Source organism: Erinaceus europaeus, chromosome 13 (genome assembly GCF_950295315.1).
Source record: "Erinaceus europaeus chromosome 13, mEriEur2.1, whole genome shotgun sequence".
Lineage (NCBI taxonomy): Eukaryota > Metazoa > Chordata > Mammalia > Eulipotyphla > Erinaceidae > Erinaceus > Erinaceus europaeus.
Genome location: NC_080174.1, coordinates 11254656 through 11281004, shown reverse-complemented (window position 1 = coordinate 11281004; position 26349 = coordinate 11254656). Strand labels below are relative to the sequence as shown.

The following is a 26349-nucleotide window of genomic DNA, read 5'->3' as shown; positions in this document are numbered from 1 at the left end:
TCAAGCTTTAAAATAAAAGATTCTGTGAGTGATTTATCATCTGCAACTTAATACCTGAGTTCAAAGATCAGGGAGAATGTAGTAGCATAGAGTTTCACTTGGTTTTTAAGACCATTATGGTACTGAATTAAAAGCTGCCAATTCCGTCAGTTAGGTGAGTGAATATTAAGTGTTCCTCAGTAACATTTTTAAAAATACCAGAAGTGACCACACACAAATTCATTTCCCTCCTAATAGAATTCAATTTCTTTTTCTACTTCCATAGGTCACTAAGTACACTGCACACTTTATTGTCCCAAGTTCCTCGTGTAAGCATCTGTACAGAAAATTTCCTTTTGTAGACAGTGCTAGAAACATGGTTCTTGCTTCTTGAGAACTAATATAATTTCTTTCTGTCAGATAATGAAAACAACTTAAAGTGTCACAGCCCATTTTTTACTAAGCTTTGAGAAGACCTGGTGTTGAGGTCTAGCTGCATCTGATATACTTATTCCCTCCTATGAAGCTTTAATAACACGTTTATTTTAATAGGTTTCACTATCTTGGCTATAAACTCCCTGCTGGGGGAAAATAGCTCGGCTGGCAGAATGTAGGACTTGCATGCTTGAGAATCTTGGTTCCATTCTCTAAGTGGCATGTAGCAAAGTCGTGTGATCTCCTCTTTTTTTATTTTTAATATTTATTTATTCATTTTCCCTTTTTGTTACCCCTGTTGTTTTTACTGTTGTAATTATTATTGTTACTGATGTCTTCACTGGATAGGACAGAGAGAAATGGAGAGAGGAGGGAAGACAGAGAGGGAGAGAGAAAGATAGACACCTGCAGACCTGCTTCACCGCCTGTGAATCGACTCCCCTGCAGGTGGGGAGCCGGGGGCTTGAACCAGGATCCTTCCGCTGGTCCTTGTGCTTTGCGCCACCTGTGCTTAACCGCTGCGCTACAGCCCAACTCCCTCTCTTTAATTAGTGATTTAATATTGATTTACAAAATTATGAGACACAGGGGTATAATTCCACACCTTTCCCACCACCAGAGTTCTGGTTCCCCGCTCCCTCCATTGGAAACTGCAGTATTTCTCCCAAAGTCACAGATAAGGGTTGACTATTATAACTTTATTTATATACATTTGCAATTTTTTTCCCCTGTGGTCCTGCCTTCCCTTCCTTTCTATGTCACACCTACACCTATTGCTACTTTGAATGTCTATCCTATATTCCTCTTTTTTTCTCCCATCTTGGGGTCTTGATGGAATTGGAGTTCAGAACCCTCTGGTCATCTTCCCCTAACATTTCTTCTCCTCCTCTGGAGGAGTTACAGAAGGTGGGAGTCCTGGCTTCTGAAATTGCTTCTCTGACTATTCTCAACTCTGATTACATCTTCCCAGATTATCTTTTTTGTCCACCGGCATGTCAGCTATCAAACTAAAGTCTGGGCTCTAAAATAGACTTACCTAAAATAGACTTTACTTTTTTTTACTCTACCTAAAATAGACTCACCTAAAATAGACATACCTAAAATAGACTTTCTAGCCTCTCTCCACCCTAAGATCCCTATTCTCATCTGTTCTATTCCTACCTTTTGGTTCCTGTATATTGTCCAATTTTCTTGTAATATTTATTTTTGTGAAAGTCTCTTTCTCTGTATCTCATATGAAATAAATACATAAATAGAATCTATTATAAACTATCCAATATACCTTGGGAAACAAAGATGCGGCCAAGACCACAGTTATGTTTAAAAATAAGTGAGATTTGCTGGAGAGTTGCCTTAATTACCAAACAATCTAGTAAAGCTGAAGAACATTGGGGTCAGGTGCCAGCACGCTCACTTAAGCAGATATGTTATCATGCCCAAGGGCCCAGGTTCAAGCCCCTTGTCTCCACCCGCAGGTAGGAAGCTTCACAAGCAGTGACTCAGCACTGTAGTCATCTCTCTCCTTCTCTATATCCCCCTTTCTCCCAGTTTCTCTCTTATCCAATAAATGAACAAATAAAGAAAATGTTTTATATTTAAAGAATAAAAAGCCACTAAGAATCCTACGGCTGAGCACTGCTGGCATTTGAAGCCCATTCTGAAACTGGTAGCTGTCACTGTGTATTCATGCCTGTGCTTCACCAAGTCTGAAAACTATGAGGAATGAGGCCACGCTGTGAAACCTGAAGGCAGAAGATCAAACTCACAACAGCAGTCATATGCACGCTCGCTAAATAGAATGGCAGCCTGCCCCCAAATGGCCAGAGGCTGCCAGGAGTTGACACATCTTACCAAAAGCTGTTTGTAATGGTCCTGTAGCACCTCTGCATCGAGGCTGGAATCAATAGGGATAATTTCATTCTTCCTTCTGTCAATGTTCTCCAGCATGAGTAGCAAACCATGACTCAGTTCATGGAAGTCCTAAGACAAAAAGTAATCTTGAAAAATTGATTTTTTTCCCCCTTTCTTTCACTGCTTAGATGTCCTCTCTTTATCATCACGAGCACAAGCAAAGATACATTGGTATTAAGATCTTCCTGGGTTGAGCATACACATGACAGTGTGCCAAGACCTTAGTTCAAGACTCCAGTCCCCACCTGTACCTAGGAAGTTTCATGAGTGGTGAAACATTCCTGCAACTCTTTTATCTCTCCACCCCTCTCGATTTCTCTGTCTCTACCCAAAAAATGAATAAGTAGATGTAATTAGTTACCTATTTATTTGATATAGATAGAAATAAAGAGCAGAAAAGGAGAAAGAGTGGGAGAGAAAAGGAGAGACGCCCTCAGCATTGCTCCGCCATTCAGGAAGCTTTCCCTCTGTAGGTGTGGGCTCAAACCCGAGTCCTTATACGTATGTGTAAGAGGGTCAGGAGGCAGCACTCCTGGTTGAGCACACATGTTACAATGCACAAGGACCTGGGTTGGAGCCCCTGTCCCCACCTGCAGGGGGAAACCTCTGCAAGTGGTGAACAATGCTACAGGTCTCTCTCTGATTCTCCCTTTCTACCTCCTTCTTCCCTCTCAATTTCTGGCTGTCTCTATCCAGTAAGTATATAAATAACGATAATAGTAAGTATGTGCACTCAATTAGATACACCATCACTTGCCCTAAATACTTATTTATCTATTTATTTGATATAGACAAAAATATTTTGAAGAAAGATCTTATGCGTAATTGCTTTCCCAGACAGGCCCTGGAACTTGTAATTATCCAAGTTCACATACATACAAGTAACATCCAAAGTAATCCTGGGGACCAGGGAGATTAGATGTAAGGAAAACTGGGGCTCTACATGATGAATTTCTTTTGCTGTTAAACAGCTTGGTGGGAAAGAGTTCTTCTCCCTTCTCCTTGTATCTGGATTTTCTCACCTTTTAATTTTCTTTTTTTTAATTTATTTTTCCCTTTTCTTGCCCTTGTTGTTTTTTATTGTTGTTGTAGTTACTGTTGTTATTGATGTCGTCATTGTTAGGTAGGACAGAGAGAAATGGAGAGAAAGATAGACACCTGCAGACCTGCTTCACCACCTGTGAAGCGTCTCCCCTGCAGGTGGGGACCTGGGGACTCAAACTGGGATCCTTACATTGGTGCTTGCACTTCATGCCAGGTGTGCTTATCCTGCTGTGCTACCGCCCAACTCCCATCTTTTAGTTCTTTCTTTCTTTCTTTCTTTCTTTCTTTCTTGTTTTCTTTCTTTTTGCCTCCAGGGTTATTGCTGGGGCTTGGTGCCTGCCTACACTATGAATCTACTGCTCCTGTGGCCAATTCTTACACTGAATGAGAGAGAGAGAAATTGAGAGGGGAGGGGAAAACAGACAGGAGGAGAGAAAGACAGACACCTGCAGACCTGCTTCACTGCTTTTGAAGTGATCCCCCTGCAGGTGGGGAGTCTGAGGCTCGAACCTAGATCCTTGTGTGGGTCCCTGCACTTTATACTACGTGTGCTTAACCCAGTGCGCCGCCACCCTGCTCCATTAATTTTTTTATTAAGGTGCCAAAGAGTAGGTCCAGAGTTTCACACATGTGTGACATTACTGAAATGTCTTAGCTTGTTCTCTCATATAAATACTGCAGCTGGGAAGCAATGGCTTCCCCTCAAGTGGCCGTGCTCGAGAGGCTGCAGACTCAGACCCGCGTGGCTTATCTCCGGACCACAGAGCCCCAAGCACCTGACACTGCATCAATGCGTCCTGGAGCTGGCCCCGCCACTCCTCCAGCAGCGAGCAGATCCGGTCCCAGCGCCCGTTCATCTGGGTCAGGCGGTCCTGTAAGTGCTGGCTCTTCTCACTGCCACCCTGGGTGAACTCGGGGCTGCACAGGTTGATGGAGAGGATGATGGCTTTGTGCTGGTCCACGGCTTTCTGGAGTTCCTGAGAAGATGCCGGAGGACAGCCCAGTAAGGAAAATGACATGCAGGAAAGTACCACTTCACTCCTGTGAGAATGTCATATTCCAGAAAAGATAACAGCAACAAATGGTGCAGAAGTTGGGGGGACAAAGGAACATTCCTGCACTGCTGGTGGGAATGTCAATTGGTCTAAGCCCTGTGGAGAGCAGTCTGGAGAACTCTCAGAAGGCTAGAAATAGACCTACCCTATGACCCTGCAATTCCTCTCCTGGGGATATATCCTAAAGAACCCAACACACCCATCCAAAAAGACCTGTGTACACATATGTTCTTAGCAGCACAATTTGTAATAGCCAAAACCTGGAAGCAACCCAGGTGTCCAACAACAGATGAGTGGCTGAGCAAGTTGTGGTATATATACACAATGGAATACCACTCAGCTGTAAAAAATGGTGATTTCACCATTTTCAGCCCATCTTGGATGGAGCTTGAAGGAATCATGTTAAGTGAGATAAACCAGAAAGAGAAGGATGAACACGGGATGATCTCACTCATATACAGATGTTGAAAAACAAGATCAGAAGAGAAAACGCTAAGCAGAACCTGAACTGGAGTTGGTGTGCTGCACCAAAGTCAAAGACTCTGGGGTGGGGTGGAGGGAGGGTTCAGGTCCTGGAACAGGATGTAAGAGGAGGACCTAGTGGGGGTTGTGCTGTGTAGAAAAATGTGAAATTTTATGCATGTACAAACTACTGTATTTACTGTTTACTGTAAAACAATCTCCCAACAAAGAATTTTTTTAAAAAAAGAATAAACGGGAGTTGGGCTGTAGCGCAGTGGGTTAAGCGCAGGTGGCGCAAAGTGCAGGGACCAATGTAGGGATCCTGGTTTGAGCCCCGGCTCCCTACCTGCAGGGGAGTCACTTCACAAGCGGTGAAGCAGGTCTGCAGGTGTCTGTCTTTCTCTCCCTCTCTGTCTTCCCCTATCTCTCTCCATTTCTCTCTGTCTTATCCAACAATGATGGCAACAATAATAACTACAACAGTAAAACAAGGACAACAAAAGGGAATAAATAAATATTTTTTTAAAAAAGTATAAACGTGGCCCCATGGAAATGCAACACCCAAAAGATCCATAAAATTGACTTAACAGAACAGGTAGGCAGGACCTGGTGTCAGCACACCTGTGAGACGCAGGGTGAGGTAAAAGCTATGCACTAGGCTGCCACACTAGCTCACTTGGGTGGTATGTTGCTCAGCCACACTCACAAGCCAGGCTCGAGACTGGCCCCCACGGCAATGAAGGAAAACTTTGGTGTTGTGGGTTTTTTTTTTTTAATTTTTAGTCTTTATTTATTTGTTGGATAGAGACAGTCAGAAATTGAGAGGGGCAGGGGTGATAGAGAAAGAGAGACAGAGAGACACTTGCAGCACTGCTTCACCACTTGTGAAGCTTTCCCCCTGCAGGTGAAGATCAGGGGCTTGGACCTGGGTCCATGTGCACTGTAACGTATGAGCTCAGCCAGGTGCGCCATCACCTGGCCCCATGGTCTTTTTCACTCTCTCTGTCTCTACCCCCCCGCTGGGGTTATCACTGGGGCTCAGTGCTGGCACTACAAATCCTCTGCTCCTGGAGGCTAATCCCCCCCCCCCCCTTTTAAGTTCTATTTTATTTGATAAGATAGAGAGAAATTGAGAGGGGAGGAGAGATAGAAAAAGAGAGAAAGACAGACACCTGCAGACCCACTTCACCGCTGTAGGTGGGGAACAGGGGCTTGAACCCAGGACCTTCCATAGGTCCTTTGGCATAGTGCTATAAGCACCTAACTTGGTGTGCCATCTCCTGGCCCCCTACCTGTCCTAAAAAAAAAAAAAAAGGAGAGGGGGAGGGAGGGGAGAGAGAGAGAGAGAGAGAGAGAGATCATACACTCATGATATGGATAAAAGAAGTCAAAGTAAAAGCTGACTATAGAATATAACTGCACTTGTGTGGAATACAAAGAACTGAAACAAACTAATTTCCAACAATCACGATGACCAACTACTCATAAAGTCTGAAAACTGGCAGGAGAGAGGAGGCAAAGGGGGCAGCCGCCGGGTGGTGGCACACCGGGTTAAGCTCCCACAGTACAAAGCACTAAATGCAAAGCTTTAAGCCAGGTTCCCCACCTGCGGGTGGGGGAGGGGAGAGTCACTTCATGATCAGGTCTGCAGGTGTCTATCTTTCTCCCTAGCTTTCCCTCCTCTCTCAATTTCTTTCTGTCATATGCAAAATAAATAAATAAATAAATAAATAATAAATCAGGAAAAAGAAATTGGCCACCAGAGTAGTGGATTCCAAGTGCAGGCACCAAGCAACTTCCCAGTGCTATAACCCTGGAGGCAAATGAAGGGAGGAGGCTGGAGGAAGGAGGTCTCTTAGGTGTGATTGACACGTAGAGACATACACTCCTTATATTTTACAATACTGTAAGCCAGTGTTAAGTCAATTGCCAATCAATTACAACAATAATTTTAAAAATGGACATAGTATGTAGAGTGAAAATCAGAAACTGAATATGTCTAACATGAAAGCACTCACGTAATTTTGCATATGGACTTGTAGTAGTGCAGTGGATATAGCTTTGGGTTTAAAAGTCTGAGGTCCTGAGTTCAGTTCCCAGTGTTGTGTACACCAGGGTGATGTTCTCTCAATCCCCCTTTTTAAAAAAAAACTATTTTACTTATTTATTTATTGGGTAGAGACCGAGAGAAACTGAGAGAAAGGGAGGAAGAGAGGAGAGAAAGAGAGACACCTGCAGCACTGCTTCACTACTTATGAAGCTTTCCCCTTGCAAATGGGGAGCCGGAGCTTGAACCTGGACCCCTGAGCATTGTGACATGTATAGCCACTGCTCAGCGCCTCTCAGTCCTTTTAAATGAATCTTCAAAATATATGTGCACACACAGACCCACACTGATCATGAATACACATGAACAGATAATACTCTAAAATATTTCAGATTTTTTTTTTTTTTTTACTATGAGCTGGAGGAATGAGAATTTAAAAACCTAATAGCTAGGGTTGGCTCAATAGCTCACTTGAGGATGTGGGGAAGATAGCGTAATGGTTATGCAAATAGACTCTAATGCCTGGGGATCCAAGTTCTTAGGTTCAATTCCCCACACCACTATAAGCCAGAGCTGAGCAGTGCTCTGGGAAAAAAAAACAAAACAACAAAACAAAAAAGAAAAAACATTTCCAACAATTAATATCTCACTTGGACAGGGAGCTACTTTGCCCTGTGCATGATCCACATTCAAGCCTGGCCTCGACATTAAAAGATACTTTGGTGCTGTGGTCTCCTTCTCTCTCTCTCTCTCTCTCTCTCTCTCTCTATCCAATAAACATAAATAATCTTATTTAGCTAGGCATGACCCTGTGAAATAGTGAACTTGACCCCTGACAGGACAGTTCAATTAAACAGAGCAAAACAAAGAAAAATGAAGCAAAAAACAATTGCAATAATTATGAGCAACAGAATACACACTTTTAGATGGCTGGTTTGGTGTAGCGGTTCTGCCCAGAATATACACTTTTCCCCTTCTCGTATGGGAATCCCGTTCCACTAGAGCAGCGGCCCTCACTTTGTGTGCAGCAGAATGAAATGGGCTGTTTGTCTGGAAAACAGATTCTTCTGTCCTGGCCATTGACTGTTCTGTTTAGACACAGGTGGCCAGGGGTCCGGGGCTGAGGACAACTCTCTGTATCCCTTTTTTTTTTTTTTTATGACAGTACAGAAGGTGCTGGGGTATTTTATCAACTCACTAGTCTAATCTGATTTCACAATAAGAGAGGCAACTGATCTTTTTTTTTTTTTTTCTACTTTGTGAATTTCTCAAGCATTGGGAACTAAATTCCAAGAACTTGAGCACATGATGATGTATGAAAGGCTGAACATCTGGATAGTGTTTACAGCTCCCCAGATCAAGTGAGGGAGAAGGGATTCTGCAAATCACAACTACATGGGCTGTATTTCCTCATTATCTCTTACTACTGATATTTCTATTTTCAATTTGCCTTAAATTTTCACTTTTCAATAGGTGTTCTTCCTTCCTTCTTTCTCTTTTCTACCTTCCTTTTTTTTTTTTTTTTTAAGATTATTATCATTCATTTTTCCTTTTGGTTATTATTGTTGTTGATGATGTCGCCATCATTGGATAGGACAGAGAGAAATGGAGAGAGGAGGGGAAGACAGTGAGGAGGACAGAAAGATAGACACCTGCAGACCTGCTTCACCGCCTGGGAAGCGACTCCCCTGCAGGTGGGGAGCCGGGGGCTCGAACCGGGATCCTTGCGCCGGTCCCTGCGCTTCACACCATGTGCGCTTAACCCGCTGCACCACCTTCCTTTCTTTCCATCTTTCTTTCTCTCTCTCTTTCTTACCAGAGCATCACTCAGCTCTGGCTTATTGTTGTACTGTGGATTGAACCTGGGACTTCAGAACCTCAGGATATTAAAGTCTTTTTTACCATGTACTGTTATAATTTAGTCACAGTCATGGCACAAGGTCAAGAGCTATTCTGCACAATAAGGAAGCTGGGCGTGCTGCTGGTGAGAACGCACTCTTGAGAAGTTGGACAATGGCTGGAGAGTCCTTTAAAAAAAGTGAATTATCTGGTACCTAGGTTTTAATCACTGCTCTGGAAACATTAGGTCTCCCAATAAAATGATTTTTAAAAAAAAAAGTTGAAACATCATACAATGTACAATACTACTCCTAAGCATTTATCTGAAGGACATGAAAACACTTATTCAAAAGGACTCATGAGGGTTGGGAAGACAGCATCATGGTGATGCAAATGGCTTCCATGCCTGAGACTCTTTGTGTTTCCAGATTCAATTCCCAGCATCATAATAAGCCAGAGTTGAGTAGTGCTCTGGAAAAAAACCAAACAAACCTGAATCCATATACCTGTGGTGTCATGATTCACAAGTCTGCATAGGGAGGGAGTCAGTGCCCATGCCCACTGACAGGTAACTGGATAAAGCAGTGGGATATATATAGGACTATGAATCTGCCATTACAACGATGACACCTTTTAGGACAAAATGACTAGAACTGGAGGCTCATTTCACTCACATGGGAATTTATATCCAAAACAGTAGTCCAGGAGGTGGTACAGTGGATAAAACTCTTACATGCACCAGAATGATGTCTAGTTCTCTTTCTCTCCTTCTATCTTTCTCATTAATTAATAAATAAAATCTTAAAAAATTAAAATATTATTTTAAAAAGGAATATACATAAAACAAACGAAACCACAAACAAACAAGCAAACATATCAAAACTGACTGACTCTGCGTGAACTCTGGTGGTTATCAGAAGAAACAGAGAGGAGAGTGGGGGAAGACGAGTGAGGAAGAGAGAGGGGTCACTTTAGTGTGAAAGCTGTAAAACATGGGCACTGCTTGTGTGGATACACATACAAGTGTGAAACTATATCCCCAAATTTTATAGTCTTGTAAGAGATACAGAGGAAAGACATTTAGTTATTTCATAGATTCATTCTCAGAACCTACAGAAAGGAAGGACTGAGGGGAAGGAACAATGAAAGTCACTTTTCTTTCTTTTTTTTTTTTTTCCTTTTCTTTTCTTGAACCTTCATCCCACTGAAGTCTCAGACTCTAGCCAGTATTTGCTTCATCAACTTTAAAAGGAACTTGGTTATGATGCAACACTATCTTGCATTTTCCTGGAAAGGAACTGAAGGAATTGAGATTCGCTAGGGGAAGTGTACTTTTCTTCTTCCTTCTTTTGTCTGGATAATGTCAATTGTGTCCCTCATCTGATGTCTTATCCTGAAATGGAAGAAGCTGATGTGGCTTCTCTAGAAGAAAGCTGAAAATCAGTGGGAGAAGATACCTTGCTAGGTTTGAAAACATACAGCAAAGTCACAAATAAAAGCCTCACACAGAAATAAAAAGCATATGTTGAGACCAGATAAATACACAAGCAGCATGTTCAAAAGCCACGCTCTAAGAATCTGGGGAGGAAGTTCACTTCTTGGAGTTCTCCAAAGGAAAAGACAGAGCTCACAGGAGGATTACAAAGAAGGCTGAGCTCTGTCCCACAGCTAGTTTATGGGAAATCTTCAAATCTGAACACATTATAGCAGCTGGACCCATGACAGTTTTTAAAGACCTAGAGGTGGAGTGAAAAAAAAAAATGTCCTGTATACCACATGCACATCGAGGGCAAAATCAAATGCAAGTGTTGGGTGTTTTACCCAAACCCATGAGCAATTTTTCTTTCTTTGATTCATCACATTGAAAAACTGCTTTTACGGGGCTGGGTGGTGGCGCACCTGGTTGAGGGCACATGTTACAATGTGCCAGGACCCAGGTTCAAATCCCTGGTCCCCACCTGCAGGGAGAAAGCTTCACGAGTGGTGAAGCAGGGATACAGGTGTCTGTTTCTCTTCCTCTCTATTCCCCCTTCCCTCTTTAGATCTGGCTGTCTCTATCTAATAAATAAATAGAGATAATAAAAAAAAAAGAAAAATTGCTTTACCACTGCTCTGATCCATCTCAGAGGTTCTGTTAATCCCAGAGTATCAAATGATTTCACTGGATCTCACCCAGCCTCAGAGAAACCTCCTTGATAGCTCTCAATATAGATGTGTAGAGACTTGATCTGTCTTTCCCTTACAATGGGCCCCAGTGATGCCTGCTTATTTCATTCCTTAAAGACCAACTCGGGAAATCACAGGTGATGGTTTATATTGGAACAAGCACTATCATGTAGTCCATCTTTCTGTCTCTCCAAACCTTTCTTCTCGATACTCTTGACTCAGGATGTCTGGATACAAGGAGATCACTTATATTCATGCTTCTAGTATATTCCCCTGCTGCTGCTGTGTCACAATAGGTCACATTTCATTTGACCTGGAAGTTATTCTAGAGGATAACTTCCTTTCATTCTATCCTATCCGCCTGAGCCTAATGCAGCTCAAATACACTCCCACTGGAGATTTGTATGAATAAGCTTAGATGGAAAGAGAGCTCAGGGGACTTCCGGGGGCGTGGCTATGGGGTAGCAGCAGCTGTGCTTTGCTCTCCCCATCAACAAGAGAAAGCAGTGAAAATCACCTGAAAACTCACAGAATCTGACCAGAGTTTTTTCAAGAGCTCACCAAGCCACTGGTGAGTATACACTCGTGTGGCTCATAGATGGAAAAGAGGCCAGAGAGTGATTCCTGGGACTAAAAGGCCATAGTATTCAGGGACGGCTGGCACCAGAGTGGGACTCTGGCAGCTGAGGTGTGCCACATCCGGTTCTGAGTTAAAGAAACAATGGTTTAGGGGCTGGGTGGTGATGCATCTGGTTGAGCGCATATGTCACAGTGCACAAGGACCCGGGTTCTAGCTCCTGGTCACCACCTGCAGGGGGAATGCTTTGAGAGTGGTAAAGCAGTGTTGGCAGGTGTCTCTCTCCCTCTTATTTTTTTTTTTGTAGTTATTGTTGTTGATGTTGTTGTTGGATAGGACAGAGAGAAATGGAGAGAGGAGGAGAAGACAGAGGGGGAGAGAAAGATAGACACCTGCAGACCTGCTTCACTCCCTTACAGGTGGGGAGCCTGGGGCTCGAACTGGGATCCTTAAGCTGGTCCTTGCGCTTTGTGCCACGTGTGCTTAACCCACTGCGCTACCACCCAACTCCCTGTCTCTCTCCATCTTTATCACCCCGCTTCCCTCTTGATTTCTGGCTGTCTCTATCCAATAAATAAATAAATAAATAAAGATAATAATTAAAAGAAGAAACAATGGTTAAAAAACAAAAAAAATGGAAGGAAGGAAGGATGGCAGGGAATCACGTCAGTTACATGAGTACAGACACATGTGACTTGAGGACTGAAAGCAATTAGTGAGGGATTCCCGGGACTAAACCTGGTACTCAGAGACAGCAGGCACTAAATTAGGCTGGCAGCTGAGACACACCAATTCCAGGTCCACATTTTAGTAACAAAAAGACTGTTGTTAAAAAGAGGAAAAAAATTTACTAGAAACTCATCAATTTACAACTATGACTTTTGGGGTTTCTACTGCTATTGCCCCACAGAGGCTGGAGGAAGCAGCAGGGAGACCCTATAAGGACATCAGGGACACTTGACCTCTTCCCTCCCCAGCCGAGGACATTAAAAATATTAGCTACAGCACCCCCTGCTGGGAAAACAACAAAATTCACACTATGTGAGGAAACAAATATACAGACAGCAATGGCAGAAACCCCAAATGACCAGGCAGACAGAGATCTAGAAGAAAAGAAAAAGAGAGAGAGGTCAGAGATCTCAGGGTCTTTTCTTTCTCTTTCTTTCTATTTACTTTTCTTTTGCCACCAGAGTCAGAACTAGTTCTTGGCAGCTGTATTGCAGCTCCACCACTCCTGGCAGGCTCCCCCCCCCCCCAATTTTTCTCGATAAAAGGGTGAGCCAGAAAGGGAAAGAGAAAAGAGACAGAGAATAAAGAGATTCCTGCAGCACTGTTCCTCTCTCAGGGAGTGCCCCCCTGAAAGTAGGGGCTGGGGTGCTGAACTTGAGCCCTTGCATATGGCAACACATGAGCTCTACCAGGTGCACCACCACCTAACCCCTGTGTGTTTGTCTCTTTTCTTGCTGAGTCCTGCCTCTTGGGAGCACAGAACCACGGTGGGCTCCTGAGGGAAGAGGCCCAAGGCAACTACCTTGAGCTTTTTGATTTGGTGCTCGATGGACTGGATGTCAGTGCTCCGACCCAGCCTGTGGATCTGTTCCAGCTCCTCCTCTGTGGTCCCCAGCCAGGACCAGATGTTGTTCAGGTCTGAGTTGAACTGTTGCCACTTCTGCAGGTTCTGTTTCATTCTCAGTTCCTTGCTGAGGGCCTGGGCCTGGATGAGCTCCCAACGGTCAATCACGCCTGTTGAGAGACAGGCACGGAAGAGTGAGGGCCTTAGTGCCACGTGTCAGATGTTGGCTAACAGTAGGCAGGATTTTATTCATTCGTTTTTTCTAGTTTTTCTTATTTTCTGGTGGCATCAGGGAATAATTCTACCACTCACTGATGAATTTTTTTTCCCATTTATTTTAGAGAGAGAGAAGAAACATAACAATATTGGAGCCTTGATGTTCCCACATAGTGCTAGGCCTCTAACTAGAGCTCTTAGTGTGGTAAGACAGACACTGTAACAAGTGCATATAACTCCAGGTTCCTTATTCTTAAATTCTTAACATTATTATTATTTTAATGCAGTGCCTAGGAGTAAGTTAAGGACTTTAGTCATGTACAATAGGGTTAAGCTGGCCTACACATATCAAAAAAAAAATTTTTTTTTTCATGTTTGGGGTGGAGGGAGAGAAAGCATAAAAGAAAAGCAAGTGAGAAGAAGGTGCTGGGCAGTGCCACAGCTGGTTGAGAGCACACACTGCCAGGTGCAAGGACCTGAGTTCAAGTCCCTGCTTCCCACCTTTAGGGGACAAAGCTTCACAAGCAGGGAAGCAGATATGCAAGTATCTGTCTTTCTCTCTCTATCTCCCTCTTCTATCTCAATTTCTTTCTGTCCTATCTGATAACTTAAAAAAAACCTCATAGTGTAGGCACCAAACCCCAGAGATGACCTGGTGGCAATAAGAAAAAAAATTATTTATTTATTTATTTATTTATTTATTTATTTATTATTTTACCAGACCACAGCTCAGCTCTGCCTTATAGTGGTGCCGGTGATTGAACCTGGGACCTTTGGTACCTCAGGCATAAAAGGCTCTTGCATAACCTTTGTGCTGTATTTCCAACACAATATTTTAAAAAAATAATAAAGTTTTATAATAAGAGGAGAGACATGGGAGAGATGCCCTGGGGCTGGCCTACCACGCATGGAGCTTCCTCGGTGATTTCCCTGGGTCCCAAGCAGGGAGAGACACACGCTACCAGATTAGCTACCTGCAAACCCTCATTCTGTTTATTTCTCATTATTTTGGGTGCTAGGGGTCCAGCCCAAGGCCTTATAACTGCAAAGCATGCAGCCAACCACTGAGTTGCATCTCAATCCTTTAGTTAACTTTATATTTTGCTAGCAGGGTTTGGTGCTCATTATTTGCACATGAATCCACAGCTCTAGGCAAACAAATTGAAAGGGAGAGAAAGATACCTGCAACACTGCGATACCACTCATGAAGCTTCCCTCTCTGCGGATGGGAACGAAACGTTTGAACCCAGGTCTTTGTGCCTAGTAGGTAACGTGTGTGTACCACCGACCACCCAGTCCCATCCATTTTCTTTGGATAGAGGATGAGAGACAGATAAAATCAGAGGTATCTTCAGCACAACTTCAACACTTGTGAAGTTTGCCCCCTGCAGATAGACAGACTCCAGTGACTTGAACTCGGATCATCATACATGCTAACCTGTGCACTCCACTGGGTGTAGCACCAAACAACCCCAAAGAAACTAACTTTATACAGCAATAGAAATGAAGTCCACTGGGCATTTTTGTTGTGGTCATCAGAATGGAGGAGAAAAAAATGAATTGCACACATAGCTTGAAGTGCAAGGACCCACACAAGGATCCTGGTTTGATTCCTCACCTCCCCATCTGTGGGGGGGGGGGGGGGCATGTCACTTCACAAGCGGTGAAGCAGGTCTGCAGGTGTCTATCTTTCATCTTTTCATCTTTCCCTCTCCCTCTTTCCCCCTTTCCTCTCAATTTCTCTCTGTCTGATCCAAAAAATTGAAGGAAAAGAAAAGAAAAAAAAAAAAAAAAAGGCTGCTCTGTGGATTTGTAGTGCAGGCACCAAGCCCCAGCAATAACCCTGGAGGCAAAAAAAAGTTATAACAGATCTCATGCTGTAAAAGAGCTTCAAAATAATGAGCAGTGACGTTTTAAAGATGTTACTCAATTTTTCCTGTGCCAGAACTCTAAGTGCTTCAAAGTCCTACACTCAGCTCCCAGGTGTGGCCTCTTTCTGAACCCAAGCACTGCTCACTCACCGGCTGTCTGAGTTTCAGTACTGTTCAGATTGACGAAGCCAGGAAAGTTCTGCTCTTCCTCCTTCAGCTTGTGTTCCAGCCTCCTCACAGAGTCAATGCTGCCACTGCACTCACTTAGTAGTTTCAACTGTTTGAACAGAGAAAAAAAGAAGATGATGAAGATAATGATGATGATGATCAAATAACAACTGTGAGGGAGAATGTGGAGGAAATGGAACTCTGTTAAGCTTCTGATGGGACTGCAGACCGATGCAACCCCTATAGAAGATGGTCTAGACAGTCCTTAAACACAAAGATGGAAACACCTTATGATCTAGCAATGCCAGACTTGGGCATATATCTGAAGGACAGGAAGAGACTAACTGGAAGGGACATGTGCCCGCCTATGTCCACAGATGCATTATCCACAATAGCTAAGGGGTGGAAGCAATCTCAGTGCCTTTAATACTTAAACAGGGGGACTCCGGCAGTAGCACAGCGGTTAAGGGCACGTGCTGCAAAGAGCAAGGACCGGCATAAGGATCCCGGTTCGAGCCCCCGGCTCCCCACCTGCAGGAGAGTTGCTTCACAGGTGGTGAAGCAGGTATGCAAGTGTCTATCTATGGAGTCGGGCGATAGCACAGTGGGTTAAGCGCATGTGGCGCAAAGCATAAGGATCGGCATAAGGATCCCGGTTCAAGCCCCCGGCTCCCTACCTGTAGGGGAGTCACTTCACAGACAGTGAAGCAGGTCTGCAGGTGTCTGTCTTTCTCTCCCCCTCTCTGTCTTTCCCTCTACATTTCTCTCTGTCCTATACAACAATGACAACATCAACAACAACAACAATAATAACTACAATAACAATGAAAAAGAATAGGGGCAACAAAAGGGAAAATTAATTAATTAGTTAATTAATTAATTTTTAAAAAGACTTAAAACAGATGACTGGATACAGATGTGATGGGACATAAACTCAGTGGCACAGTACTCTGCAATTAAAAACTGGAACAAAGTGGATGGAGTTGGAGGTAGTTATCCTTAGTGAAATAAGAAGGTGAAAGACAGTGACTTGGTTGTTTTGCTTCTATGTAAAGCATACAGAACTGAAACAAATGAGCTTGCCCAAACAAACAAACATATAAACCAACAAGAAGTAGTCAAACTGTTTCTAAGACTTTGTGAGAACTACGGTGATTCTCACTGCGTGGGGAAAGCACAAAACTGTGGTGTTGGAGGTAGCAAAGCCGTAGCCCAGTAGTTTCATAATCTTGCAAATCACTGTTAAACCAGTAGTATAAATACGATCAGTTACAACAAAATAATAAAGAAAAAGCAGTTCACCCCTTCCTCAAAACTCTGAGATTCTCACTCACATAAGAACATCTGGGGAAAATATCTTGGTAGTTCCCCAAGAAGACCAGTGACTGGGTCTCCCTTTCCCACAGACTATTCTATACTATGGAAAAGAGGCTGAGTTCAAAAGCACGTTTCTTCAACATGTGATCGATTCACAGATACATCACTCCAGGCCTTGGAGAGCTACTCTGCATCTGTGGTTTCCCATAAGAAGTCTTGCACATTTCTCTTCAGTTCATGAATCAAAGTGGATCAAGCCAATCTGAGACTTAAAATCCAAAGCCCTGAGCTGGCTGTACAGTCTATAATTTTTGGCAAGTTGCTGTTTCTCTCTTAAACTGAAATGTGGGAACAATAATGTTACCACAAATCTCCAAGGGACATTTTTTTGCATTATATAATTAAAACACTTAAAAGCATAGAGTTATATGAAAGCCAGTTGGTTTCATCAACAAATTTCAGCAACACTTAATAGGTACGAAGGGAATTCATTGTAACATCAAAGGCGAAGTTCCCAACTGCCTATAAAACATCATGCATGATATTCAAAGATTAAAAAAACAAATCATTTTGGGGCACCCTGCTATGCTGAACATAAATTCATCTTGCAAAGTCTTTTACAAGTCACAGGTTACTAAGTTACTTGATGACTTCTGATTGAGCTTGAATATATTTTTAGCAATATAAACATGGTCATCGTGTATATTATACTTAAAATAAAATATCTCACAATAAAAGTCAATATAAGAGGTCAAGTGGGACAAGAAATAAAGTCACAGCTGATTATTCTTCTGGAATTATGAGGTTATTCACCTCAGCATGTATAAATAGAAAGTTTCTCTTCCCTGGTTTCAAGAAGCAGTATTTCTTGTGAACTATCACTAGACAGCAAAATTAATTTTTTTTTGTCTTTATAACTAGTCTTTCAGGTGTGAGAAGATAGAAAATATGGAAAAGATTTATGTGTAGTGAAAGAAGTATTTTTCCCCCGGGGAAAATTTTTTTTTGGTCAGGCACTCACCGGAGTCAATCATTTTATTTTATACTTTATTAGTAACCCCAAAAGCAAAACTGGTAATCCATACATTCTCTTCCAAAAGCCTGATTAGTCAAAATTCTTTTTCCAGAATATGCATGTGAAGAGCAAAGGATGGACATATTCTCAAGGCCATTAAAAAAAAAAATCAGAAAAACAAAACAAAACAAAACAAAATTCAGTGTAAGTCATCTATTAGCTAAAATCTCTAAGGATAACCTTGGTACAGAACTTATAAGCTGAGCTTGAAAAAGTGCCAATTCCTTTTGGGAGTCAAAACATTCTGCTGCTTTCAAGTAAAGGGGTTTTACTAAGTTCCTGGTGTAAAAGTTCAAACTGGTCCTTACAAAGGGCTCTTGGGTCTAAACACAGGCCTTTTCCACTTGAAAGATAACTCACTAACAGGGTTTTGTTTTGCTCATTCACGTACAGAAATTCAAGGACAGCATGGCATTTGGAGAGCTCATCAAGGCCTCCTGCCTCACAGGGACTGTTCTTTGTCACACAGCCATGATTTCCAGGTCCAGGTCAGCACCAGGAGGGTCAGATACTCACATAGCCTCTGTAGCTCGAGTCTAGTTCCGGTCCCATGGGAGTTTTGCTACGGATGATATTTTCTGTCTGTTGTATCCGGAAGCGACTGTCATCCAGAGCTCTCCCCAGTTGGCTGATCTGTGACTCCAACGCACTGGAATCCCCTGCAATGTCAACCATAAGAACCTTTGCAAGCCCAACTCTCAAGGAGAAATTTACAAAGTGATCCCAGCGAATGAGCTAGAGGCACAGCTTGTGTGTAGATGGTTATAAAGCTGATTTAGTGCAGCTGATAGGTTAGACACTGAAAGGATCAGATGGATGGATTTCTTAGAAGACTGGGTTTTGCAAGAGGGCACTGCAGTGGGTTCTAACAGCTTGAGTCTGCTCCCTCTTCCAGCTGACCCCTTGGAAAAGGTGTGTGTTGTAAACCAAGTCCAGAGATTTCAGAAACTCAAGATGCAGTTTACTGCTCATGAATAACTAGAGGAGGTTACATCAACTGCTCCCTATGCAGTTCCAACTAAACAAAGACACACCCTCCAGTTTCTCTTTTTTCAAAGACAACACCTCTGGCAGGTGGGCCCCATCGGTCAGTTGGAGTACAACTTCAAATTCATCAAAACCAACTCCGGGAAGCTGTTGTACGGGCGCATGCAGTGAACAAATAATTTGCTTGTTCTTGAAACGGAAAAGAAACCCAGCAGAAAACTAGGATGCTAGCATTTCCCCGAGGCGAATGCTCCCTCCTAGCCTGGAACTCCCGGCTCATCTCCTTTTCAAGCACACAGTCCCTTCTTGCAGATGTATTATGTGTGTGCGATCTTGCACACCCGCGCGTGAGCGTGCATCAGAGGTTTCTGAACCGAACAAAGATTATCAGCTAGCATCAGGTGAAAGCAAGTGGTATTAATTAGTTAGCGTTATTGATTTTTTTTAAATAAACGTCTCCTAAATCTATCTGAAGAAGTCTCTGATGGGAAATCACCCAAGCGGTGATCAAAACTGGCCATGCGGCATTACTGCGAATTCTTTTTTCTTTAAAAACAAGTTGAAGCAGGAAAGTTCTGCAGTGCGCTGTCCTATCAGTGTGTGCACACTGGAATCTCGTTTTATTTTTTAATGACCTTTTTCATTTAAAAATATTTTTTTATTTATTCATTTATTTTTGCCTCCAGGGTTATCGCTGGGGCTCCGTGCATGCACCACAAATCCGCTGCTCCTGGAGGCCATTTTTCTCATTTTTGTTGTCCTTGTTGCTGCTGTTGTTGTTGGATAAGATAGAGAGAAATGGAGAGAGGAGGGGAAGACTGAAAAGGGGAGAGAAAGATAGACACCTGCAGACCTGCTTCACTGCTTGTGAAGCGACTCCCCTGCAGGTGGGGAGCTGGGGTCTGGAACCGGGAAACTTATACCTGTCCTTGCATTTCTGTGCTTAACTCAGCCCCAGGATATCTTATTTTTAATGAGAGAGAGAGAGAGAGAGATATGCAGATACAGAAAGACCAGAACACTGCCTAGCTCTGGTTCATGGTGGGGCTGAGGATTGAACCTGGGACCTCAGAGCCTCAGACATAGAAGTCTTTTGCAGAGCCATTATGCTGTCTCCCCAGCCCCACACTGGAATCAATTCATCTTCTCTTTATTACTAACTCTGAGTTACACTTTTTTTGGTTTGATGTTTCTTAGTTGTTCTTGACTCTGGAATAACTGTTTTGTTTTTTCCAGTGGAACACCAATATTTTAAGACCCAGTGGCATACTCTTTTTTTTAAATTTCAAATTATGTCTCGAATTAAAATTATAATATATATATATGTATTAGAATTTAGCATCTGCTGTCACAACTAAACAAAGACACACCCTCCAGTTTCTCTTTTTGCATCTTTATCTTTACATGACACTCCTGAAATCAAGAGGATGACAGGGTTCACCCAAAGTCACACATGGACTGTTCAGTGTGGGTCCTGAATTTGGAATTCCCAGCCAGTGATGAGTCTGTGTACAGAGCTCTCAAAGTCACAAAGTCACCTGCTACTCTAGGTAGATGGTTAGAGCAGTGGTACTAAAAGACTAGGGCTTCCTCCTCCTCCTCCTCCTCCTTTCGGCTGCTACTGGGCATCATGCACCTGCACTTAGCGAGACTGGTCATCATTGAACAAGTCTAGAAGTTATGTCCCTGCGCATGATCATGGGAATGTTATTCTTGGGGTGGACCCACCAAGTAGCTGGTGTTTCTCAAGTCTAGCAATAGGAGCGCGAGAGAGTCTATCTTTGTGTGTTTGTGCCACAGAGCTGTGAGAGAGACAGCAGACAGCTCAGAGAAGAGAAGAGGCCTGTTGCAGGGGAGGCCCTACCCGAGGCATTTTTGATGACATTTTCTGTGAGTTCTACATAGGCTTCTGGACTTTCAGGGATGGTTACATCTGTGAAGAGAGCACAGTCTTAGTTGGCAGCTAATTTCTGGAAACTTCTATTTCCTGGTGGTAGGAAAATAACTTTCCTGGGGTGTGGCGGGGGGGGGGGCAATTATCCCTTAAAACAAAGTGCTCTAGTGTAGAGAGAGGAATGTAACATTGTTTCCTGAAATGAATCCTTGAGGGTTTTTTGAACCAGGCATTTATGAGTGTTCTGAGCATGCTCAGTTCCACGGAATGCCATCAGGGTGCATGGGAGTGTTACTAATAAGAGAAAGAAGGTTCAAAGGAATTAAGTGAATTGAATTTATACAACTGGTAAGAAACAGCAAAACTAAAAAACTCAACCTAGACAGCCTGACTCTAGAGCACCATTGTCATATATATATACACACCGAGCACTATGTATATACTGTTAAGTACTCAAATAGCAACACAAAAGAGCAACAAAAGGGCCAGAGATAGCTCAACCAGTAGAGTGTACACCATACCATGTTCAAGGCTCAGAGTTTGAACCCTGACACCACACGGAGGCATTATGCATCGTGGAGTAGTATTGTGATGTCGCTCCCTTCTTTCTGTTTGTCTCTCCCTCTTTCAAAACAATGAATGAGAAAGTGGACCTGGAGTATCACACGTGTGTCACAGAGAAAACTTTGATGGGGCTGGGTGGTGGCGCACCTGGTTGATCGCATGTGTTACATTGCGCAAGGACCTAGGCCTGAAACCCTGGTCCCCACCTACAGGGTGAAGCAGGGCTGCAGGTGTCTCTCTGTCTCTCTCCCTTCCTCCCTCTTGATTTCTGGCTGTCTGTATCCAATAAATAAAGACAATAAAAAATTAAAAAAAAAAAAGAAAACGTTGACTAATTACAAATATCAAAGCTGGGACGGTCATCTTATTTCTTCCTTTGAACAGCTCAGCATCCGCATGACTGACTGCTACTCATCCTTCCAGCCTAAGCTTCAGAATCCCTTCCTCACAGGCCTTCCTCCAAGCTCAGGATCAGCCTCTCTACTGCCCTGTGGGTGGAACTTGCTCTCCCAGTGCCTGCCATCCACACAGCTGCTTCATACTGATCTGTGCTTCACATCCTTCAGAACAAAAGCAGCTGTATATCCCCAGTGCTCGGCCAAGTGTCTACCCCACAGGAAGAAACAGTCTGCCTGGATGAAGTAGTGGTTGTACCAATTTTTTTTTCTTTTTAGTGCAACACTGGAGAGTGAACCGAATTTTTTGCACAGCTACAACATGGTGAGTGGTTTCCCCGGTGCATTTTGAAAATTCTATATACTTAGAAAGGGGGAGAGAGACAGCAAAGGGATCAAGGGGAGAAGAAGAAAATGAAAGAGAAGAGATGGAGAAGAGGTCGGGTAGCCACATACCTGGTTAAGCACATGGGTTATCATATGCAAGGACCCAGGTTCAAGCCCCTGTTCCCCACCTAGAGGGGGAAGTTTCCCAAGTGGTGAGACTGCTACAGGTGTCTGTCTTGCTCTCCTTGTATATCCCCCTTCCCTCTCAATTTCTTTCTGTCCTAGCAAATAAAAATAAATAAACAAAAATTTGGAAAGCTTAAGTTGAGAGAGAGAGAGAGAAAGAGAGGAGAGGTGGAAACCTATGAAGTTCCTTCTTGGTGCTTGCTCCCCAGTGATGGCAAAGATGGAACCCAGGGCCTCATACACAGCACAGCATGCACTGAGTTATCTGATGAGTCACCTCCCAGTCTGAAATTTCCCATCTGATAATCACATTCATATGTCACTGACTCCTGATGCACAATTTCCCCCAGTAGGTAAAGGATGAAGATGAATCCTAGTATACAAAGTTATAGCACAACACTCATCACCTTTTCCTTTCTTTCAGGCTGGGAGGAGATAAAAGAAGGGCTCTGGTCTACCTGACAAGCCCACAGCTCCCTGGAGGTAGAAATCTTTGTCTTCCTGGCCCTCTTCATCCTCGGACGGCAGTGTCCTCGACACAGCAGACTCCAGGTCACGACTGAGGTCGTAGTCATGGTCCCACTCCAGAGGGATGGAGTCCACACTGGCGGGGGTGTCTTGTCCAGACCGCTCACTGCAAATGGGCTGGACCAAGGAGAGGGAGGGGTTGGAGGAAGGCTGGGGGGAGATGGACGAGGGCTCCTGCCAACGGAGGTCCGACAGGGCTGCAGAGTCGTCCAGCTCCAGCTCTCGGTCGGAGAGGTCATGCTCATCATCTGCGAGCTGAGAAGGCAGCCAACACAAGCTGGTTATCAGAGGCCAGAGGCACTGTGGAAAGCTTCCTGTTCCACCTCTCTCCCAACCTCAGCTTCTGTGAGGATTTGAATCACATATTTCCCTTAGTGGGGATCATTTGAAACTTCCTCACGTCAAAAAATAAATAAATAAAATAAGATCTTCTGAGCGCTTTGAAAAGCATCTTATACAAACAACAAGGACAACAAGAGGGAAAATAAATAAATAAATTTTTTTTAAAAAAAAAAGCATCTTATACAGCAAGGGCAACAAAAGGGAAAATAAATAAATTAAAAAAAAAGAAAAGCATCTTATAAATGGATACAACTAAAGCCTCAGTTTATTTCAGGGTAAAATGGAAAAGAAGGAACACTAAAAACTACTTTGCGTAGCAGCTACCAGACTAAATGAGATAATACTAGTGAAAGCAAATGGTTCTACAATATAACATATACACAATGCGCTTAGCAAGAATAAACAGAAAATATGAATACAATCTTAGCTCCTTGTTTTTAAGCCTTATATGCCAGGTATTAAATACTTTTTTTTTTTTTTTGTAATTTTGGTCCATAGTCCCAGAGGGAGAAAAATGAAATGACCAGAGGGCTCTGAACTCCAACTCCATCAGGACCCAAGGAGAGAAGAAGAGAAAAAATAAAGAACATTCAGAAGTATTAACAAGTATAGGTGTGACTTGGAAATGAAGAGAAGACAGGACCATGAAAAAAAAAAAGACAAATACATGTAAATATAGATATACTTATAATAGTTGACCCATATCTGTGACCTGGGGAGAACTATTGTAGCTTCCAATGGAGAAAATGGGGATACAGGGGTTAGGTGGTGGCATACCTGGTTCAGTGCACATTATAATATGTAAGGACCCAGGCTCAAATCCCCAGTCCCCACCTGCAGGGTGAAAGCTTCGCAAGTGGTGAAGCAGTGCTGTAGGTGTATCTCTGGCTCTCTCCTTATCACTCCCCTTTCTCTCGATTTCTGGATGTCTCTATCCAGTAAATAAGAAAACATTTAAAAAAAAATTAAAATCGGGATACAGAACTGTGGTGTTGGAAATGGTGTGAAATTATACCCTTGTTATAATTTTTTTAATATTTCTTATTTATTTATTGCTTTTTGCTGGCCTTGTTTTATTGTTGTAGTTATTATTGTTGTTATCAATGTTGTTGTTAGAGAGGAGGGAAACACAGAGAGGGGGAGAGAAAGATAGACACCTGCAGACCTGCTTCACCGCTTGTGAAGCGACTCCCCTGCAGGTGTGGAGCCAGGGCTCAAACCAGGATCCTTACACCGGTCCTTGCGCTTTGAGCCTCTTGCGCTGAACCCGCTGTGCTACCACCCAACTCCCTACCTGTTATAATTTTGTGAACTAATATTAAGTCACCAATAAAATTAAAGTAAAAAAAAATTCATAGAAGATTCCAGATATCCTCATGATCACATCTGGACAATGAGATGTGATAATGGTGACAATGAGAGAAATGAAAGAGAAAGTGAATAAACCTCACTGAACAACTTGGCTGAACAACTTTGTACACGGCCCATGTTGATTCTCTTATTTCTTCTAGAAGTTTATTTACATCTGTAAAAAATTTAAAAAATAAAATAAAATGCCAACTGCTCTTCTCAGACCTTTTGTACCTACTAGTTGGTGTCATGGCCAAAGTAGTCCTTTCGACAACACAGATGCCTGTTTTTCAGCTGAGGAAACAGAGGCAGAAAACATGAGGTATCTTGCCCAAGGTTACGCAGCCGGTATGTTTCAGAGCTGGGACAAGAAGTTGGGTATTCTTGCTTCAGAGTCTAGGCTCTAATTCACTATCTGATGCTATTTCACCCCACAGGTTTCATTCTTTTCTGATTGCATGACAACTATAGCAAGAAGAAAAAAGAAAGAGGAGAGAGACATACAGGCAGGCGGATGAGTTTCTTGTGGTACCGCTCCACGCGTCCGAAGACTTCCCGACAGTAGTGCCGGAGCTCATCAAGCTCTTCCTCGATCACTGCCGCGTCCAGGGGTTCACTCTTTTCTATCAGCTGCTCCCCCTGGGCAATAATCTGCTCGATCTTGTTATGGTTCAGGGCGATTTCCTGCTGGAAGGCCTAAAGAGCACAAACCCAGCTCAAAGTCACTTCTATGACTCACAAGAATCTGAATTCATTTGGAGATAAATATTTAGATAAATTGTGCAGGGGGCATAAAATCTCGATACAAGGACAAACCAAGAGGATATTGCTTTTGAAAATACAAGTATTTAAAATGAGACGGTAAATAAATTAAAATAAATAAATCAATAAATAAATGAGAACAGGCTTCAGAAAAGGGAACATTAAAATTCCATGACTAGAAAGATGACTTTGCCTAATGAAATAGACCACCTCCAACAGGGTGGGTGGATTCTCAGAGGCAAAAGCAAGCAAACCCATCGTCACACTGATGGCATGGCTCCCTGATGAAAAGGGATGGGAACCCTATAGTGCCTAGAAAATAAATTTAGCAGTTTAGAGAAATACATCCAATATTTTAACTTTAGAATCCTGTTGTTTTTAATTAGATTGGCTAGAGAACTTGAGAGAGAAAGAGAGAGAGAGAGACAGCTGTAGCACTACTTCACCATTCATGAAGCTTCCTCCCTGCTGGGGAGCAGGGGTGTGAACCTGAGTTCTTGTGCACTGTAACATGTGAGCTCAACTGGGTGTGCCACCGCCCAGCCCCGTAAGTTTAGAATTCTTGATCATCTATGCAACGTGACTGAAAGAAACTATCCAAGTGACAGTGTCATACACTTTTTTTTTTTTCAGATGAATCTGTCTTAGGATTTAAGCCAGAAAAGTGAAATGATTTGAAAGAGAAGCAATTCCAGGAGACTCTTCAGATTCAATCATTATGATTCAAAAACATCACAGTACTGGGAGCTAGTAAATTTGAGAGGATAAAATTGAAGTCAGTACAAGAACAAAGTCTGTAGTATAATAGTTAAAGCTGTTCTATCATAAAGACTATCAGGGGGGAGGAGAGAATAGTGATAAGTTCTGAATCTGCCAACATCTCCCGAGAAAAGATTCAACTATCACTAACTAGAAATTTCCTCTTGAAGGTTTTAAATAATGTATTTGCCTCTGAAAATATTTGAAAGGTGGAGGATAGAAGTTGTGGGTATGGAGAGAAGAGGGGCTGGAGAGTTAACATAAAATTACAATGTCCTTGTAACAACTGAAAGTTCTGGACATCCTCACTAACACAGAGAAATGAAAGAACTGCCTGAATGACCCCGGAGGTGACTTAGTTCAATACCTTGAGCTGCTTTATTTTGGCTTGGACATCACACTCAGAAAAATGCTCAATATTTGTGAGCTGCAGGTCCATCTCGGTGAGCCACACCAGAATACTGTCCCGGGCAGTCTCAAACTCCTCCCGTTGGCCAATGAAGTGCTGGATGGATAAAAG

The 26349-nt window shown here is 42.9% G+C and overlaps 1 protein-coding gene across 3 annotated transcripts in view; it reads right to left on the bottom strand.

Annotated features, from left to right (window-relative positions):
• Positions 1-26349, bottom strand: part of SYNE1 (spectrin repeat containing nuclear envelope protein 1) — a 606430-nt gene that overhangs the window by 14914 nt on the left and 565167 nt on the right. For all 3 annotated transcript variants that reach the window (XM_060205315.1, XM_060205316.1, XM_060205318.1), the window contains 9 exons: positions 26197-26334; positions 24813-25004; positions 22547-22871; positions 20587-20655; positions 18252-18394; positions 15326-15452; positions 13047-13258; positions 4146-4346; positions 2266-2394 (listed from right to left, as the gene is read on the bottom strand). In XM_060205315.1, the coding sequence (XP_060061298.1) occupies positions 2266-2394; positions 4146-4346; positions 13047-13258; positions 15326-15452; positions 18252-18394; positions 20587-20655; positions 22547-22871; positions 24813-25004; positions 26197-26334 (1536 nt within the window). The remainder of the gene's footprint in view (positions 1-2265; positions 2395-4145; positions 4347-13046; positions 13259-15325; positions 15453-18251; positions 18395-20586; positions 20656-22546; positions 22872-24812; positions 25005-26196; positions 26335-26349) is intronic.